General features: G+C 42.6%; 1 protein-coding gene across 3 annotated transcripts in view; it reads left to right on the top strand.

The window, feature by feature from the left end:
* Positions 1–20,711, top strand: part of LOC136440756 (protein sidekick-2-like) — a 42,938-nt gene that overhangs the window by 17,729 nt on the left and 4,498 nt on the right. For 2 of the 3 annotated variants that reach the window (XM_066436861.1, XM_066436860.1), the window contains exons 9-36: positions 184–354; positions 1,122–1,400; positions 1,884–2,018; positions 2,311–2,355; positions 2,765–2,932; positions 3,328–3,398; positions 4,060–4,291; positions 4,919–5,034; positions 5,611–5,812; positions 6,383–6,481; positions 7,527–7,718; positions 8,135–8,434; positions 9,019–9,089; positions 9,364–9,592; positions 10,578–10,693; positions 11,888–12,083; positions 12,556–12,669; positions 13,125–13,337; positions 13,849–14,050; positions 14,460–14,563; positions 15,071–15,141; positions 15,423–15,654; positions 16,146–16,261; positions 16,464–16,653; positions 17,067–17,210; positions 17,971–18,132; positions 18,596–18,724; positions 19,538–19,714. In XM_066436861.1, coding sequence (XP_066292958.1) covers positions 184–354; positions 1,122–1,400; positions 1,884–2,018; positions 2,311–2,355; positions 2,765–2,932; positions 3,328–3,398; positions 4,060–4,291; positions 4,919–5,034; positions 5,611–5,812; positions 6,383–6,481; positions 7,527–7,718; positions 8,135–8,434; positions 9,019–9,089; positions 9,364–9,592; positions 10,578–10,693; positions 11,888–12,083; positions 12,556–12,669; positions 13,125–13,337; positions 13,849–14,050; positions 14,460–14,563; positions 15,071–15,141; positions 15,423–15,654; positions 16,146–16,261; positions 16,464–16,653; positions 17,067–17,210; positions 17,971–18,132; positions 18,596–18,724; positions 19,538–19,714 — 4,476 coding nt within the window. The remainder of the gene's footprint in view (positions 1–183; positions 355–1,121; positions 1,401–1,883; positions 2,019–2,310; positions 2,356–2,764; positions 2,933–3,327; positions 3,399–4,059; positions 4,292–4,918; positions 5,035–5,610; positions 5,813–6,382; positions 6,482–7,526; positions 7,719–8,134; positions 8,435–9,018; positions 9,090–9,363; positions 9,593–10,577; positions 10,694–11,887; positions 12,084–12,555; positions 12,670–13,124; positions 13,338–13,848; positions 14,051–14,459; positions 14,564–15,070; positions 15,142–15,422; positions 15,655–16,145; positions 16,262–16,463; positions 16,654–17,066; positions 17,211–17,970; positions 18,133–18,595; positions 18,725–19,537; positions 19,715–20,711) is intronic. The other variant, XM_066436862.1, reaches the window with a different exon arrangement.

Raw genomic sequence — 20,711 nt, 5'->3', positions numbered from 1 at the left:
ATTACTATTTTCAAAAAAAAAAAAATTTAGAGAAAAAAATCTTCTTTTTTTTTCTAAAATTTTTTTTTGGAAAATAAAAATCCATTAACCGAGAAATTAAATTGGTGTGACCTAAGATTTCAAAAAAAATCCATTAACCATGAAATCAAATTGGTGTGGCCTTAACCTGTGTACTCCTTACAGATGATGTGCTGGTGGGCAGCACGGTTGCCTCGGTGTCGGGCAGGTTCATGGTGCTGCAGTCCGGCGACCTGCTCATCTCTCCTGCCAGGAAGGAGGACAGCGGCAGCTACATGTGCACCGCCTCCAACTCCATCGGGGCTGTCAGTGCCAACGCCACACTCACTGTGCAGAGTGAGTACAGTCACTTTATAATAATGATAATAATAATAATGATGGTTTATTGGTCAGAAATTACCCGTACAATGGCAGCCAGTGCTGAATTGCTGCAGGGTTTACAATCATACATGTGTATAATACAGAAGAGATACATATTTGCTCCACATTTGCACTTTGTGGAACTGTCGCAAGGGTCTGGGCGGCTGCCATTCGGCACCAGCAGGTGACCTCAATACGACCTTCCCCAACCGAAGTCAGATACCCATTCACACCTGGGTGGAGTGAGGAAAGTCGTGTGAAGTGCCTTTCCCAAGGGCACAACATCAGGGCATATCAGGGTTTCGAACCCAGGACCTCTCAGTTCTGGGCCAAAAACTAGATACCGATTGCGCCACACAATGCCTTTCTATCTGTAACGTTAGGATTTTGTTGCCCTTGAAAACTGACCAGAGAATTTATGCTTTAGTTGTTTGAATGCTGACTCCTACCTCATCATAATGATATAACTTGAACTTTAGACAAGAGTTTTTTGTGGCATGATTTGCTTAGAACTTTTATTTATCAATAAGAAGCTCAAATCAGCCTGCAGGCCACTTTTCATTACGGGAAGACAAAATATATATAACAAAGAGACAGTGTATATCATTTAGTCCTAGTAAGTCTACATAGTTATTGTTTTACATACATGGTACAAAATACATAAGAGTGAGAGCTGGTATATGGTTCATGTCTGTTCGATGGTGTGATGCATTTATCAAGACATGATTTTTTGTATTTTGTAGTCCAAACGGAGATCACGACACCCCCTCGTGACCCTACAGAGGTCATTAAGGGTACGACGGCCGTGCTGGAGTGCGGGGTGTCACATGACACCAGCATCTCGATACACCTGTCCTGGTGGAAGGATGGGGAGCCCATCCGACCCGACAGTCGCTACACCATCACTGCTCAGGGCTCTCTGCAGATCAGATCTGTGTTTGTGGCTGACGTGGGGATATACGCATGTAACGTCACCTCGGCTGGGGGGAATGATACGGCTAGTGCATACCTGCTGGTGAAAGGTGAGTGCTTTCAAGATTTCAGTCTTGAATTATTTGTTTAATTGTTTTGAATTATTTGAGTTGTTTGATTTATTACTCCTATGTTTGATCATTCTTGTCTTATGTTATATGATTGTGTAATTGATCACTAATGAAGTTTAAGTTAAGTTATTCCTTTTGTATCTTGATTTTGTTATGATTTGTCATGTAACGTAGGGCTCCCTTGGAAATCAGTTACTTGTTAACTGAAGGGACTACCCTAAAGATTAATAAATAAATAAAGTCTGTTTTTATAACATCAAAACAGGTAAAATTCTATGGTATCATGATTACAGGGTAAGAGCAAAGTGTATGCTAGGAATGGTTGTATAGATCATCGTCTCTTGAGTAAACCTTGGTCATAAGTCTCCACAAGCTTTCATTTTCTACCAAACGATTTCTGACTTTTGGTCTCTTGTTCAACTTTCTGTTTCAAGTTACCCTTTCTATCTCCGCCCTTTACAGAGCTCCCCCACAAGCCCACAGGTGTAACTGCTGTACTGAGTACTGTGGAGAACAGAGCCATCGTGCTGAACTGGGACATCCCCTTTGATGGCAACAGTCCCATCGAGAGGTTCGTCCTGGAGGTCAAGGAAGACAGTAAGTTTCCAGCATGTCTGCTTGGCAGTTCAAGTTCCAGTGGTTTGTTTCAGTTGATGTGTAGTCAAATGCAGAGAATGTTTTGTATGCTGGTATGTTGTCATGATTATACCATGTGCAAGAAAGCATTGAAATGCATACAAGCAAGTGCTGCCGTGATGTACGGCTTGCATGTGATATCACAGGTCAAGTCAGTAGATTTCTTCATTGAGGAGTTTTTAGGTAGAATGTATTATATTTCTATTCTGTTTCCTTTGAAAGTTCATCTCTCGGTTTATTCTGTATCCTTCAGAAAGGAGCACTGTATTCTCTCCTTCCTCATCCCTCTCCAGTGAAGGTAAGAGTCCTGTCGTCCTCCCCTGCCCCTTCTTTCCATCCTCAGCAGGTCAAGTGACCAAACTAACCTTTTGTACTTTATACTTCTATCACCCTCAAAAATTTCATGTCTTGTGATTTTTTTTTTTTTTGCTTTCACAATTTTATTTTGCTTGTTTTTGACACGCGCTGTGACAGACCATGATTCATTTGTGTGAGCTTAGTCAACTTGCCCGTGTGCCGTGGTCAGAATAGCATCTTATATTCTAACTTTCAATAAGAGGTTGATGAGAGAAACTTGTTTTACCTGTGGCATGATGAATAACAGTAGCTGTGTGACATGCGTGACGTGCATGTTGAGATTTTGCATGCAGTGCCTAGTACTTCAGGTATGGCCGTGTTCTCAGTATGACCTCCTTCTGTCCCATCAGATGAGGACTGGGCGGTGATGCAGTCCAGCGTGGACCCTGCCTCCACCCGCCTGGTGCTGAGGAACCTGCGTCCCTCCATGGGGTACCAGTTCCGCATCAAGGCTGTCAGCATCATCGGCAGTGGACCCTTTAGTGACCCCACACCGAGGGTCAGGCTGCCCAATGAAGGTATACTGCATTGTATCTTTGTTATATGTGATATGTCTAAAAATTGTATAAAACCTAGTTCTATAGTCACTGACGAAAGATAGCGGATGCTATCTGAAACGTCTGACTGTTTCAAAATCTTATCCAGTTGCTTGAGTAACTATTTTTGGCGTATCTTATTACCTGGATGTCTAACCTTATCAACGTATACTGCATTGTATCTTTGTTATATGTGATATGTCTAAAAATGGTTGTGCTGAATTTTTCTTAGGATTTCACCATTCTAAAACCTGTCTTACTGCTTCTGTATTGTCGATATATATATCTCCCATAATGAAGCTCTTTCAAAAGCGACATGTTGTGCACATGGAGTCAAACGTTCTAGTCCTAACAAGTTCTGTGTCCCTCTCCTGCAGTACCCGATGCTCCTCCCCAGGGGGTGTTGGCAAGTGCCCGTGACACCGAGTCCATCATGCTGGAGTGGAGGGTGAGTCAGTTAGCTGTGTGTTACACATTGTTGCCCTTTAACACCAACAAGATTATAGTCCCAATGGGAAGAACAAGTCATTTTTATGGTTACCTTCACAGAAGGGTAACCATATTGTTTTTGCTCGTTTCCTCTTCCTCTTCCTCTTCGTCTTCTCCGCACAAATAGGGTCAACGACCTGAACCAGACGGCTGTCACCATGGTTACTGGTAAACATCGTGGTGTTCCATTACATAATGTAGCAACACGCATCTTAGTCTTCTTCTCCCCACAGATAGGGTCAACGACCTGAACCAGACGGCTCTAACCATGGTAAACATTGTGGTGTTTGATTACATAATGTAGCAACAAGCTTTAGAGGGGGCTGCTCACCATATATGCAATGTGTTTGAGTTAAAGAATGAACAGAGCAGTAGTTTTTAAGGCTTACACAACATGTGAAGGTAACCATAATGTATTTGCTGGCAAATGTTACATCTCTAGTTACATGTACATATGTTTTTTATCTTGATAAAGAGAAAGGATACATCATGTTTCATTTATTTATTTGTACAGGGAGAAATACACTCAGGCAACAAGCCTGTTTTACATTTGTACCTGGTAGTGGTATGGCTGAAATAGTATGCACTTGTACTGATGCATTTTTCGTATGTAATTGCAGACTCCACCAGAAGAGAACCAGAATGGAGACTTGTATGGTTACATCATTAGCTACAACATCATCGGGCTGGGATCCTTCGCTGACGAGAGGAACATCAGCGATCCGTCAGCGACAAGCTACGTGCTAGATGGTCTGATCGTCTTCACTGAATACGAGATTCGCATCGCTGCGTACAACATAGAGGGTGTTGGAGTTTACAGCAACCCAATCACTCAGAGGACAGCAGAAGGGGGTAAGATAAAGCTGCAATACATTCTGTCGTACAAATGAAAGTGGTAATTTTGGTGTGCAGCTAAAACATGTAACGTTTAGACATCAGGTTGAGCTGTCAGGTTTTAACAAACTTGACTTGAAACTCCATGGAAGCCATAAAGCTGCTTTTTTTTCCAAAATTAGACAATTATGAAAATCATGGTTCTCATTAATTTTGTGTATTCCTTGTATGAAGATCTTTATTGACATAACAAAAGCACAGCGACTTTCGTAAGGTCTGCTATATCTATACATACATACAGACGAATAGGTGCATACAAATGAGTTTGATTACACACAATCATATGGGATAGAGCAACATGCTGTAATTCTTGATTTGTTAACTGTAACTTAATTTTAGCTGATTTAACGGTCTCTACTCAACATCTAAAATTTCATCATTGCTAACATTTGATCCCTAATATTTGAGACAATGATGTTTGTTCCCAACGTTAAAATTAAGTGCCGTGACCTACTCCATTTTCCCCCAACCACTATATTTTCCTGCCGCTATATTAAAGTCATTTACAGTATCGTAATTTCACGTGCCGTATACTTATACATTGCTTGTATATAAAGTGTGTAACATTGGTTGTGTATCTGATAGTTCCCACCCGAGCACCTGATCTTCAGGAGGTTTCATCTGTGAACTCCTCTGTGCTGGAGCTGAGGTGGACGGGCTGCAACACCGCCTACATCAATGGCATCAACCAAGGGTACAAGGTGGGCATGTGGAAAGTGCTAAATATGTTTCAGTACATAAGGACCATTTATTTTACTTGTGACAAATGCCATTCTCCCATTGCAACTTGAAAAGTCAATAAGTATCAGCATATAGGCGGACTCAATTAGACATCTATATCCTTTCTGAAAGGTTAATTGCAACCAAATATAGGGGACGGACAAAAGATATATATTGCTATTGACAAACTCCACGGGGAAATATAAGGCTAGTTGCATCACTTGGTTCAGTGTGAATCCTGCCATAGTAAACATTATTCCTGTGTTCTGTAGATGACGTGGCGTCGGCGTGGCGCAACGGTTAGAGCGTTGGACTCAGAACCAATATGTCCGAAATTTCGTTACCGTGCCCCGACGTGTGCCCTTGGGAAAGGCACTTTAGACGACCTTCCCTGACGGTGGAGTGACGCCCACCAAGCCACTTCGGCTAATCTGTCAAAATGTGTGCCAAATACACACTACGGATTTGGTGCGCCAATGTGCCAAGATCTGCACATTGACATCCACCAAGAGCTGTGAAATTTATTTTCATTTTTTTTAAATTTTGCTTTTCTGTAGATGAAAGCCTGGGGGTTTGACAGGGACCCCCTGCGACACCCAGCTAACATCACCCAGCTGGTGTTGCCTGGACCTAATCAGCAGACAGAGCACATGGTCAACATGCGCAAGTTCACCCGGTACCGCATCGGTGTGCTGTGTTACACAAGTGTGGGGGACGGCCCACTCAGCAACCTACTAGTGGTCCGCACATTGGAAGATTGTAAGTATTAGACAGTTGTGTTGTGTCCTTATGTTATGTAGTGAGCCTAAGGTAGGAGAAAAAATGTTGACTTGGATTTAGTTGGAATAAGGGGATTTTCTGTATTGTTGAGTGAAAATTCAGGTGCATTGTAGTTGTCTTAGCCTTCATTATTGGATATTTAAATGGGAACAACTGGAGAGTAGTTTATGCACACAAATTTTATGATTAAGTACTTTAGATGTGCAAGTAGATGGTTTTCACCAATTATTATTATTATTATTGGTTAGGCCAAATACTCTCTCTCTAAACGGCTGAATTGGGAGGAGCGCACATTTGGCGGGGCTAGATCGCAAAGGTCTGTAGCGACTGCCATTCGGCGCGCAGGTGACTGCAATACGACTATTGCCCCATGTGCGGCCATAGAACTGTTGGTTTTGAACCACTCACACCGGGAAGGACCCCTACTCTTTTCGATAAGTGCGGTGGGTTCTTTAACGTGCTCAAGGTGTGGGTCTCCTCAAACACGGGTCCTCCATTTAATGTCCTATCCGAGGGACACATATTGACCCTTCTCTTTTCCCTCCCCAGACCCCGGGCCTGTGGACCGCCTGCGCTTCACAGAGGTGATCGACGAGTCGTTCCTGGTGAGCTGGAGGCAGCCGAGAGACGTGAACGGAGTTCTGCTGGGTAAGGCAGTCAACAAACAGCAGGGCTCGAAATTCCTTTTTGGGAATAGGTGCACTGGTGCATCTAACCCCAAAAATTAGGTGCACAGAAAGAATTTTGGGTGCACCACATAATGTCAGCAAAACATGATAACAAAGTTTTTCGCTAATGCCTCTCTTAACAGCTTCAATCTGTCATTCTACAGCTAATGTAAAACAAGTAATACATCAAATAAAGTACAACAAAAGGTTGTATTGTTTTTTCTGATACTTACATTTCAAGAATATTCTGAATACTAGTGCACAATTGTACCTTTACCCTATAGCCAACAAAAATATCTAGGTGCACTGGTGCACCCACATTAAAACATTAGGTGCACAGCTCCAATTTTGGGTGCGCACAGGTGCACATGCACCCAGTATTTCGAGCCCTGAACAGAGTAGCTCAAATACTAACAACTTGTTGGATTTTAGTGGGAGCTTATCCAGTGATACTACTTGTGGCGTAGTGCGCTCGTTCTCATTTAAATGTACACATTTTATAATCTCCGTTACCGTTAGAAGTAAGACGTTCCTGACATTAAGAAATGCCACATATAAGGTACCAAACTGCTGTTTTAAAAGCTAGAAAAGTTTTAAGTCTTCATAAAAACTACAGTTTGACACCTTATATGTGGCATATCCTAATGCCAGGAACGTCTTATTTCAATCGGTAACGGAGATTACAAAGTGTGTACATTTAAATGAGAACGAGCTTGGACGGTAGGGGAGTCATTGTGGCAAGGACATTGCCAGTAATGTGTTATAGTAGCTGCTGATGTCTTAAATACCTGTAAGGTAAAAGGTACTGTAAATGCATTTAAGTTCTCGTGGTCTTCATTTGGAGCTAGGGCGAAAATTGAGTGTTTGCGGTGGTTTTAAGTTTGCGGCAGCACTAGAGTCACATACTGCTACAGTATCAGAAAAATATGTTCGCGGTGAAACGGTCGCCACGAAACCCGTGAACATAAAACCACCGCGAACATTTCTGCATTTACAGTACCATTTGCCCTTCTCTGTGACTCCAGGATACGAGGTTGGTGTGCAGGAGTTTAACCTGACCAGAACCCGCCAGGTGTACCCTGTAGAGAACGACACCCTGCAGTACCGCGTGACGGGGCTCACTCGGCTCACCAAGTACGAGATCGACGTTCGTGCGAGGACAAGAGTGGGGCTGGGACCCGCTGTCGTCTCCACGATCACCTCGGGAGAAGTTCCAGGTCAGTGTTAAATTAAAAGTTAAAATCCTCCCACACCATAATTGATGTCCGTTTCATAGCCCTGGGCCACACTGTGGTGCAATCACTGCAGCAGGGGGCTAGTCCACTGGCAGTGTAGTGTGTTTAACTTCCATACTGTTTCAGAAGTACATGTATATACCATTTTTATAAAGTCTTTGGTATGACTCAATGCGCCTCTTGTCCAGAAGTGTCCTAACCCCGGGCTTGAACCCAGTGTACTGGGAAATAAAAGATAAAGCACAGGAATGGAGCTTATGTAGGCAAATAATCACTGAAGTCTCTCTAAATATTACTGACATTATCTTAGGTCACATTGCCAATGAGTTGTTTCAACATATTATGCTTTTCAAAAATGTGTCCTTGTTTATTATTAAAGTACGTTTCTGTGCCCACAGAACGACCGGAGCCCCCGCAAAATGTAGCCATCTCCAGAGTGTCGACAGACTCCGTCTACATCCAGTTCACCCCTGGGGACAGCGGGAAGACCTCCATCATCGAGTGGACGGTGGAAGCACAGGTCGGGGAAGACCCGGAGTGGAGGGTCGTGTACATCTCCAACGATGAGAACGCACTTTCCCTGACAGTTCCCAACCTGAAGCCGTACACACACTATGTGTTCCGGATGAAGGCCTCCAACGTGGTGGGAGATAGCGTGTACACACCTGAAACCAGGAGGATACGAACCATTTCCGCACGTAAGTGTCGCATCCTACATGAGAAGCATCATGATCGGTCATACTGGTGACTCTTTGAGTTTAAGATAGTGTAGATTATTTGCTTCAGAGTTGTTAATGACTCTTTAGGCCACACCATCTTAATTTCTTGGTTAATGGAATTTTAAAAAAATGCCAGATTGGAAAATCAACAGAAAAACAGAATCTCAGAGTTTGTACTTTGGTGCACATAGTTTCAGGGAGTGAACAGGGTCAGGTGCAAGTTTTCACCCCAGCCTTCTGTTTTCATGATTTTTTTGTGCTAAAATTTAAAAAAAAAATCTGTTAACGAAGAAATTAAATTGGTGTGGCCTTATCTGTTCTGGACATAAATGCTAACCGACTAAGATGTGTACAAGTGTAAAGTTTCAACAGACATCTAGGTTTGCTGACTACAAGTATAGTTTCTGGAAAGTATGTCATACTCACAGTGAGCTAGTTTGACAGAGGATGACATCGCTGCTTCTGAGTACAAGGTTTGTAAGTAAGCCCATGAAATGTTTTTAAAAAAGGAGAGGTAGTTTGTCTTGTGGTGCTAATTTTTTGTCTCATTTTTTCAAACTCAGCCCCAACTGGCAAGCCCAGGAACGTGACTCTCACCCCTGCCAGTGAGACCTCTCTTCGAGTCCGTTGGGTGGTAAGTAGTCTCTTCATACTATATAATAGCTAGTCTGATTTACCCATTCAAACAGGGCTTTGCAGTTTGTACAGATTTTAACACATGAAATGTTACGCTGCACATATACTTACAGCTAAGACTATGTGTTTCCTGTCACTGTGATAGAGAATTCATTTTACTATCTAATGTCAAAATGTTTGCATGTGCAATCACTTTGTGCCTTGCTCAACATTAGGATCAGCTGGATTCGTTGCTTGAATCTGAACCATAAGATTTAATTTCCCTCCCACAGCCCTTATCCCAGGACGAGTGGTTCGGTGCCATGCAGGGGTACCTTGTCCAGTACAACAAGTTGAATGAAACCCGGATCCAGCAAGCTCACGCCACAGACCCCTGGGCGTTTGACTTTATCCTGGAGGGTCTGGAGGAGTGGACGGCCTATGAGGTGCAGGTGCAGGCCTATAATGATGTAGGCAGCGGCCCATGGACTGAGCCTGTCGTCGAGCGGACAAGAGAGTCAGGTTGGTTTTTACTATTTGTTGATTTGACTTATTATATGGATAAGGCCACACCAAGTTAAATCTTGGTTAACGGATTTTTCTTTTCAAAAAAAAAAAATTTAGGAAAAAAAATCATGAAAACAGAAGGCTGGCCCTGGAAAATAAAAATCTGTTAACCAAGAAATTAAATTGGTGTGGCCTAAGGCCTGTAGAGAAGACACATATAAACTGACCAAGGATTCATTTATTATTTGTTGATTTGACTCATAATATGGATAAGGCCTGTAGAGAAGACACATATAAACTGACCAAGGATCTGCATGGAGGAGTTGGTGAAAATCCTGGTACAATGTAGCTGTGGTTCTGGTAACATTGATTGAATGTTCTGTTCAAACTGCACTGCCATGTTATTTGCTGTACTGTGATTGGTTAAGCCACCAGGGCACTTTGCACTTGATCCTTATAAGACAGGACACACTGTACTTGGCTCATCCGAGCCTTAAACCATTGAGAAAGCCACACCAAGGTAAAACTAGTCTGGATGTGGGTTTGAATAAAGTCTTAAACAGTGGCTACAGCGTCTTCTGAAGATACAGCGTGAGTGTGTACGGTTGGCGTGAGGTTGCCCACTAATACTGCCTATTTTTTATATTTTTTTTTAACAAACTCGCTCAGTGCAAGGCCGTAGGGGGCCACTCATCTAAGCACTGAACTAATTCTTACTGTAGCAGCATCTCTTCACCCTAGGCCAGTAACATTAATGTTCGAGACAAGCATGACTTCACTGACCCATTAGGAGAAGCAGGGGTTACGAAGACTGCTCGGGAAATTCCCTACCCCATTTAAGCCGGAATGTTTTGATCCACTCACACCGGGACATGCCCCTACTCTTTTTTGAAAGATGTGGTGGGTTCTTTTACGTGCTCAAGGTGTGACTCTCCTCAAACACGGGACCTCCATTTTACGTCCTATCCTATTGATGTGATGTTCTGTTTCCCCCCCACAGTGCCCTCGGCAGGTCCTGACCCTGTATCAGCCTATGCTGCCAGTCCCAGCAGCATCAACATCACCTGGGGCAGAGTTCCAGAGAGTGATGAGAACGGGCTCATCCTGGGGTACAAGGTAACCAGATTTACACTGGTGTTTATGCCTGAAGTGTATGATGATAGTGTTGTTTTGTTGTTGAACATCATCATCATCATCTTGGCGTGAGAATGTCACGGATGGCCATAACCCTCCTCCTCCAGTCCTCTCTATCCTCCATTGCTCTTGGCAAAACAAAGTTGTGATTTCCTAGTGAAAATTAATGGTAAAAAAGTTATTTTTCTGTATTTTTATGTGATTATTTCAATGAGACTTAAACTTCCACATACAATACATGTAACAAAAGGCTTACACTGATGTTCATGACGCAGGTTTATGATGATAGTGTTGTGATTTCCTTTAGAAGAAAGATAGTATAAAAAGTTGTTTTTCAGTTCCATAGAAATGTAATTCGATTTGATCATTTTGATGAAACTTTTACTTGCATATACATAAACATGTACAAAAGTGAATCTGCTGAACAGATTCAAGGTTGTTATACTTAACTTAGAAGGTTGCATTTTGGAATTTGCATAAGGTGGAATTATTGCTTAAACCAGAAGAAATTCCTCCTCTCCCCTGACAGGTTTATGCCTGAAGTGTATGATGATAGTGTTGTTTGTTGTTGAACAGAGTTGTGATTTCCTAATGAAAATTAATGGTAAAAAAGTTATTTTTCTGTATTTTTCTGTGATTATTTCAATGAGACTTAAACTTCTACATACAATACGTGTACACAAATTTAACTGCTGAACAAATTTAGTATAATTGTTATTTATAGAATGTTGAAGTTTCTTTGTTCATTAAGGAATTGAAGAAAGTTATTACTAAAACCTGAAAAATTTGGTCCTCTTCATTTAAAACAAGTTTTTTAATTCTTATTCATTTTGCAAAATACAATAAGGCAACACATATACCATGGATCTAAAGCAAAAGTATGACACAATAAACAAGACAAGAATCAAGAATCAAAATAATACCAGCCAACTAACACAACACTAACACAGGAGAGAAATCAATGATAACACTTTTTTTAACAGCAATCAAATAACTTAATATAAGTAAAGAATGAGAACACGATAATCAACCTAATGCCAATGCAAGTGAGTTCCATTTTAGGTAATGGGTCTCAATTTTGTTTCTTCTTTCTGCTATTATTTGTTCTGTTATATAGTGTGTCTTTACAAAGGAAATAAAGTGATTTAATACAAATGTGGTCCTCTTCCTTAACAGGTGATGTACACAGAATCTGAAGATGTGCAGGGGAATGCAGAAGTCCAGTTCAAACAGGTGAACGGCAACAACACTAACGGCACCCTGGTCACCGGCCTGCGCAAGTTTGTGGAGTACGACATCCAGGTGTTGGCTTTCACGCGGGTGGGCGACGGCGTGCCTACAGATCCGCAGACTATCAAGACCTTGGATGATGGTGAGTCCTGTATCTGTATAACCGGTATAACTGCCATGCCGGGTAATACACCAGCTTTGATGGCACTCGACACGGCAGCAGTGGCTATATTACACTGAACACCTTGTCACACCTAACATTTGCACATCTAGCTGCAAGCATTGTTTAAAGCTGTCTAGTTAAGATGCCCCTACTGTACTTGGGATAATGACTTCCACTCTACGATAGTTCTGGGGGAAAGCAAATTTTTGCTTGATAACTCTGGTACTTAAAGTCAATTCTTGTTTTTTTCTGAGCTGGTATGTAGATAATTAGTTTCAGCTGTTTTGCTTTTTTTTTAACAGATCATCAAGTGACTTACTCTATATGTTACAAATTATGTTAGCCATGTGCACATCTTTATTATCAGGTTGAAAATTATCTGTGTTGACTATGTCACTTCTAGGAGCTGGTAATGTTGATTAACTTGATTTCTTTGCCGTGTCCTTGTTAGTTCCTGGTGCACCTGGAAACGTCATGTTCCCATCGGTGACTTTCACGGCTGGCAACACAGCATCTGTTACTGTGAGGTGGGACGCACCGCAGGAACCAAACGGTGTCATTGAAGGTATTAGCAACTCTTCCACTGAAGTTAGATTATTGATTATCATGTTATGGATCAAGCCTAAATATCACCATATCAGCAGTGAGGCCACAACAATCTAATTTCTTGGTTAATTTTTTTTGGTTAGTTTTAACAAAAAACAAATCATGAAAACAGAAGGCTGGGGTAAAAACTTGCACCTGACCCTGTTCACACCCTGAAATTGTGTGCACCAAAGTACAAACTTTCCTCTGAGATTCTGTTTTAATGTTGATTTTGGAATTTGACAGTTTTTCAAAAAATCTGTTAACCAAGAAATCAAATTGGTGTGGCCTGAGGAATGGGAAGTAGTGCCTTAATCTTGCAATTTTAGCAGGATTTAGCAGGAATTAAAAATTACAATGTAAATTTGGTACATAGGCTCATTTGTGACATGCCGAAATTGAAGATTACACTAACAGTTGTGTCTTTCTACCCAGAATACCGGGTGGAGTATGGACTTGCTGACTCATCCCGAAACCGAAGGAAACGGCAGGCAAACTTTCAGGAACAAACAGTCGGTGCTAACAACCGCAGCCTGACTGTCACCAACCTGGCTAGAGACAGCACCTACAACTTCCGCATTACTGGCAAAACCCGCCACGGCTGGGGAGACCCCGAGGAAGTCCAGGTCTACACTACCAACAGGAGAAGTAAGTCCTGCTGTTCTTGCTGCTTTCTCCTTGGCTTGAAATTAGCTTGTATGAGGTACCAGTTTGCTTGGAGTATTACGTAATATATAGACTTAACTTTCTGGTAAAGCCCAGTTTTCACTCAAGAGCTGCAATGGATTCCAAAGCTAACATACCAGTGGTTACAAGTCCTGAAGTTCGGGATATAAAAAATGATTTGGAAATTTGCCTTCAGTTACAACAATTTTTTTCTATCTCTCAGAGCAGTGTTTTACTTGAACAAACTTCTAGAATAGTTGTACAGAATGTCAAACTGCATGAGCTGTTGACATCCCCTTCTCTCTTTCTCTCTCCAATTTTACATCTTTTATTCCCCATCATATGGGGGTTGGACGTGCTTGCACATGGATGGGGGAGCCCTGGACATGTCTGGGTATACCCCTGGGGATTGAACCCGGGTCTCATTGGTTCATAGCCGGATGCTCTGCCACTATACCACACAGACGCCTTATTTCTTACGTTACCTCGACAGATCGCCCATCCATACCTGGACGTCCTGCAGTCCCCCAGGACGAGGTTCAGTCCCGCCGGGCCACGATGACGTGGCTGCCGGGCAGCGATGGAAACTCTCCGCTGCGTTATTACATCGTACAGACGTACAAAGGCTCCCGGGGACCTTGGGTCAACCGACCGGAACGAGTTGATCCCTCACTCTCAGTATATGTCCTAACGGAGTAAGTATATGAAGGACTTGCATGTATTAGAAGGCCACACCAATTTGATTTCTTGGTTTTCAGATTTTTTTCAGACAGCGACAAAGCGAAAAAGAATAAAAAGGAAAATTTTCAAAAAGTCTACAAAAACTGAATAAAGGCATTTCAGGCATGTGCAGTTTTCACCTGTTAAAAACATGTAATACTAATATCTGTAGATAGTTGTAGGACCATTCCAACTATTATATATCCGTAGGGGATGAGTAGTCTGTATAACGCAAACTCCAGCTGTCCTGGCTGTTCCCTCCCCGCGGCTATGCAGTTACAGGGCGGCAAGCCGTTACAGGAGCTTGATTGAGTTCAGGCTAGGGGATGAGTAACATACATTTCTTGCACTGAATGGTAATCAGTCTGTTCTGCTTCCATCTAGTCTGCAGCCGTACACCACCTACAAGGTGCGCATCAGGGCAGGCAATGATATCGGGGAAAGTGACTGGAGCTTGGAATCCAACACCTTCACCACTTTACAAGCAGGTGAGCTGATCAGGCTGTTCGATTGTGAAGCATTGCTGTAAGTGCACAGTAGATTTGAGTGTTGTTTGTTACACATTCCCAACTGCAGTATGTTGAAGATTAAACAGCAAAGTCTGATGTCTTCAGCACTATACATGTACAGTCAAACCTGCCTATAGCAGTCACTCAAGGGACTGGCCAAAACCGACCACTATGGACAGGTGGCCGCTCTAGAGAAACGGCCGATTAATTGACCACAAGCAATAAGTGGCACGTGTTTTCAGTACATTTATTTACATACAGTCAAACTTGGTCTAACGCCCACTTCCACAAGACGACCATTGGCTCAAGATGACTGCTATAGATAAATTCTTAATGCTTATGTCAACTGGAAAAAGTCCAACAGACTGACAAAAAGTGACCACTATGGGCAGGTGGCCGCTATGCAAAGGTGTCTGTACCTGCTAGTGCATGCAAGGGAAATGCTAGCCTAATGGCCTCAAATAAAACCTTTCCTTGTCTTTCCAGCTCCAAGCGGCCCACCAACCATTACTGACTACTACCCATACACAACTACATCAGTCAAGGTCATATGGCGGGTAAGTTCTCTGTACATCATAAAACAAACAGTGTCTAATGAGTCTATCTGTACGAATGTCATGTCAGTGCCACTACCATTTAGCATAACATATGACACAACTTAACCGAAAGTAGATCACAAGATGGGTGAGAAAGCCTGCCCGCCTTAGACTGGGACCTCCTCCCCCCCTACTTTGCCCCTCGCGGGGTTATTTGTGGGTTATCGAAGTCGAAGAATAGTGCTGACAATTATCCAACAATTTGTCAAATGTGTTGCTTAAACCTGCACCTTTCCCCATAGGCACCGCCTTCCAACACCCACAATGGAGCGATAACAGGATACCGTGTCCAGTACCGTAAGCTGCCGACCCTCGGCAGCTTCATTCCCATCATGCTACGCGACCAGAATGTCCGGCAGTACGAGCTGAAGTCCTTGGAGAAGTTTGAGACGTATGAAATCCAGGTGAACGCCTTCAACGTGATGGGTCAGGGGCCGGCCAGCAGTACTGTGGAGATTACCACTGGTGCAGCAGGTAAGGAGTAGCCAGTGTGGTCATGAAAAATAATATGTTTTCAAATTGAAGTTGGCTGTCCTCTTCATGGCTGGCACAGAGAAATGATTTATAGATTGTATAGAGAAATACCATTCGTATATGAATGAAACAAGGTTGCATTGGTTCTGACGAAGAATGTGCAGTAATATCTGACAAATATACTTCATTTTGTTGTTGTAAACCTTATGGGACTGAGTGAAAATGAGTACCTAGCTTCGGTTAGGGACGTCCCTCGGATAGGACATTAAATGGAGGTCCCGTGTTTGAGGAGAGCCACACCTCAAGCACCTTAAAGAACCCAACACACTTATTGAAAAGAGTAGAGGTCCTTCCCGGTGTGTGTGGATCATATAAATCTGTCCGAATTTGCAGCTTGTACTCTTTAGTACAAACCTGGTGTGTTACGCCTTCATGCGGTTTACCGGGTATGCAATACAAACAAACAAACATATATTGTGATTTCTCCCCAGTACCTCGGCTCCCACCTTCCAATGTGCAGATTGTGCAAGTGCAGGCCACCACCATGTCCTTGACATGGACAGCCCCAGATGCTAACACAACCAACGGAGACATCCAGGGTTACAAGGTAACATACACAGCTTCATGTCTCCCCCAAAGCCTGGGATTCGATCACACTTCTCAGACCTGCATCAGTTTAGACAGATCCACTCTGACAATGTCAATATTCCTGACAAAATTTCTACCTGTCTACCGATCATACAAGTTTCTACAAAGCCGTGCGATAGGAATAATCGTCATACTTATATGGTTTGATCTTTGCTATGCAGGTGCATTACTGGATCCATGAACAGAAGCAGGCCACCGAGCGGATGTCGGCAGTACTGCAGCCAGTGACACAGCACCGCCTGCTGGGGCTGCACAGTTACACGACCTACTGGATACAAGTGTCCTGTTTCAATGCAGCAGGGGACAGCAACCGCAGCAGTCCGGCCGTACGGGCACGCACGGACCAAGCAGGTGAGGACCTCCTCTTGCAACTATGGCTGTGCCTTTGGAAGAATTTATATATTGCTTCAAGCCTAAGGCCACACCATTTTAATTTCTTGGTTGATGGAATTTTTAAAAAAATGCTAGATTGGAAAATCAACAGGAAGAAAAAATCTCAGAGGAAAGTTTGTACTTTGGTGCACAAAATTTCAGGGAGTGAACAGGGTCAGGTGCAATTTTTCACCCCAGCCTTCTGTATTCATGATAATTTTTTTGCTAAAATTTTTTTAAAACTCCGTTAACCAAGAAATTAAATTGGTGTGGCCTAATCTTGTATTGCATAACATCCCACAAGCTTGGTGATGATCTTTTGGATGATTTTGCTGTCTCTTGAACCACTGGAATCTGGTGACATCTCATGTGTGTATTCTATTTTCCTACAGAGCCTGGTCGTCCTGGTCCTATAACGTTCTCCACCATAGCCTGTTCCCTGAACGAGCTGAGGGTGAATTGGGAATTACCTCAGCACCCCAATGGGCCACTGACAGGGTACAGAGTCTCCTATGAACCGGATCAACCAGTCGAAGGTAATGATAATAAATAATAATAGTAATGGTTTATTGGTCAGAAATCACCCGTGCAATGGCAGCCAGTGTTGAATTGCTGCAGGGTTTACAATCATATGATACAGAACAGATACATATTTGCTCCAAACTTGCACTTTGTGGAACTGTCCCAAGGGTCTGGGTGGCACCCGTGCAATGGTAGCCAGTGTTGAATTGCTGCAGGGTTTACAATCATATAATACAGAACAGGTAAATATTTGCTCCAAACTTGCACTTTGTGGAACTGTCGCAAGGGTCTGGGTGACTGCCATTCGGCGCCAGCAGGTGACCTCAATATGACCTTCCCCAACCGAAGTCAGGTACCCATTCACACCTGGGTGGAGTGAGGAAAGTCATGTAAAGTGCCTTTCCCAAGGGCACAACATCAGGGCATATCAGGGTTTTGAACCCGGGACTTCTCGGTTCTGGGCAAAACACTCTACCGATTGCGCCACACGATGCCACAAGTAGGTTATACATGTATGTGCTGTGTTCATGATCAGAGATGTATGTGCCACCTAGAAGTCGAATAACATGTCTTTTAGGAGGTTTTTCAGTGACTCGTAAAAAGAACAGAGAAGCAGTCTGCTTTAACCAGTTCTGCAAACTCTTGTTTTAAACTTGCTGACAGTTATTTCCTTGAACGTTACAATATCATACACTGAAGTGTCTGTTGTACTTTTATACTTGAGTTCATGGGTATTGGAGTTTCTAATATACACACTGTATTGTGTTTCTGCAGGCATCAGTACGTCAGTGATGGTGGATGTGGTGGGGACTCAGCGCAGCCTGCATGTCAAGGAACTGAGGGAGCAGGTCAGATACGTGTTCCGCGTGCGTGCACGGACAGCCATAGGGTATGGAGAGGAAGTCATAGGGAACTACACCACTGGACCTGGCATTGGTAAGAACAACACCACTTATTAGCGAGAAGTATTTTTGGATGGTCCATGATTTGATAGGATTACACAAGAGCAATTCTCACAGATAATTTGGGAACTCATTTGATGCTTGCATGTGCTTTCTAGCATCTTTTTTGTTCTGAAAAGCTGTATATAGGAGTAGTCACAAGGCCTCTATCCAATTTGAAAGATTGAGAATGGGACACTCTAAATGTGCTTCTTCTATTTTTCTCATGGTCAGCAGTGCATGCACTCTTTTTCCTTTGCAACATTCTCCATTTTTTCCAAGCCAACTTTTGTTACAGTGCTAAGGATTTGTCGCCCATTTTGAATTCTACTTTCTTTACTGTTGTTGTATAATGTGTGTACTGTTGGTGTATGTTGATGTATAATGTGTGTACTGTTGGTGTATGTGGTGTATAATATGTGTACTGCTGATGTATAATGTGTGTACTGTCTGTGCAGGTGGCCCAGGTGCTCCATCCAAGCCGTCCATGAGGATAGACAAGGACTCGGTGTTCCTGCAGTGGTCTGCTCCGTCCTCCATCGGATCCTCCGCCGTCACCCAGTATGTCGTGGAGAAGAGACCAGAAGGTGACTGGGCTGTTTACAGAGCAGTGCTCGAAATTCATTTTTGGAAATAGGTGCACTGGTGCACCCAACCCAAAAAATTAGTTGCACAGAAAGCATTTTGGGTGCTCCACATAGAATAAAGTTGAATGTCAACAAAACATAATTACAATGTTAAACGCTCTTAAGAATTTCAATCTGTAATTCTATAGCTAACCTTAAAATTTCAAACAAGTGATACATCAAATAAAGTACAACAAAAGGTTATATTACTTTTTCTGGTAGAATATTCTGTATACTTAGTGTACAATAGTACCCGTATCCTATAGCCTACAAAAATATCTAGGTGCACTGGTGCACCCACAGTCAATAATTAGGTGCACAGTTCCAATTTTGGGTGTACACAGGTGCCCTGCAGAGTGATGTTCTCATGCATCTCTTCAACTGTGTTGGTCAACTATTCAAGCCAATACAGCATTTGCATTCCTGTTGTGTCTGGCCCGGTTCTATCAAATGACATGTCATGCATAAGCTCTGTCTATTCCACGCTAATCATTGTCTAATCAACACCTGATTTCTTGGTTGACAACACTAAGACTTGTCGCTGATGTTTGTTCTTTTTTGTGCATTGAAATTGACTGGCTTTAATTGTAGGCACTGTGCTGAGGTCAGAATAGAACTTACAGGATCTTGTAGTGTGTATCACTAGTTCATTGTCAACTTTCTGGACCATCTATTTGTGAGCTATCTCGAAGAATAGCCTCAGCTTGTATAAAACCTAGCTGCTTTGCGTACAAAACAAATATTCAATTGTACAATTTTGTTCTTCTATTGCAGATTCCATATACTGGTCCCACTTGCCAATTGAGCTAAGTGCGGAGGCTAGGTCTGCTGTGATTTCGTTTGACGACCTGCCAGACAAGAGGGCTACCTACACCTTCCGAGTGATCGCCAGGAATGCCCAGTGCGGCATGCCCAGTGAAGAGTCCGACTTCCTGCCCAACAGCTACCTCAGTAAGTACCCTCCCTCTTCTACACCCAGCTGTAGAAACCAGTTTGCTCACTTTGGTTTAGTTAAAGTTAAAATCCTCCCACACCATTATTGATGTATAGGGCGGTGCCCATCTCCGTTTCATAGCCCTGGGCCACACTGTGGTGCAATCACTGTAGCAGGGGGCTAGTCCACTGGCAGTGAAGTGTGTTTAACTTCCATACTGTTTCTGAAGTATGTACCATTTTTATAAAGTCTTTGGTATGACTCAATGCACCTCTTGTCCAGAGGTGTCCTACCTGGGGCTTGAACCCCAGTCCTTCTGGTCCAAGTAATTTTAACCAGATGTGGTGAGAGGCAGAAGGCGCAGACCACTACACCACAGGGACACCCCCCTCACTTTGGTTTATCACTTCATAAATGTGGTTTATATTGAATATAGATGTGGACTACAATTACTCAATATCTGCTACAGATGATTTTATGTATGCTTACTGTGGTCCTGTTTATTCCCAGACAATATCAGTTTATCTGATTGAAATAGAGACAAAACAGAACCTGTCCCTTCAGGTTAGCTAGGAACAGCAGATTTACATACATTTTATGCTTAGTGACTTCCTGTGTACTTACTGTGTTTAATCCTCACTAAGTCTCCTCCAAATGGTATGTTGCCATAGCAATAACATGTTCCCTGTTGAAAGCTACAGATCTGTATAGTAACACGGTAATTGCAAGAGATTAGAACTGCATTAACCAAGAACACCGCCCTTGCTGTGTCAATACCAAAGACAGTGATTCACTTCATCCATTTAACAGTTTTGTTTTATCAACATCACTGTTCATATTAAAACTTAATCCAAGTGTTTGTACATTAAGTAAGATACTTATGTAAATTCTGGATATTCTGGATATTCTCATTATCACAACATTTGGAAGAGAGTGTAGAATGAACAGACAGATTAGTGTAATCTTCATAAATAAAGTAGGAATGGAAAGTACATGGAAATCCAGAATGAAGTC

This window comes from Branchiostoma lanceolatum, chromosome 8, assembly GCF_035083965.1.
Source record: "Branchiostoma lanceolatum isolate klBraLanc5 chromosome 8, klBraLanc5.hap2, whole genome shotgun sequence".
Classification (NCBI taxonomy): Eukaryota; Metazoa; Chordata; class Leptocardii; order Amphioxiformes; family Branchiostomatidae; genus Branchiostoma; species Branchiostoma lanceolatum.
This window is presented reverse-complemented; position numbering and strand designations above follow the sequence as displayed.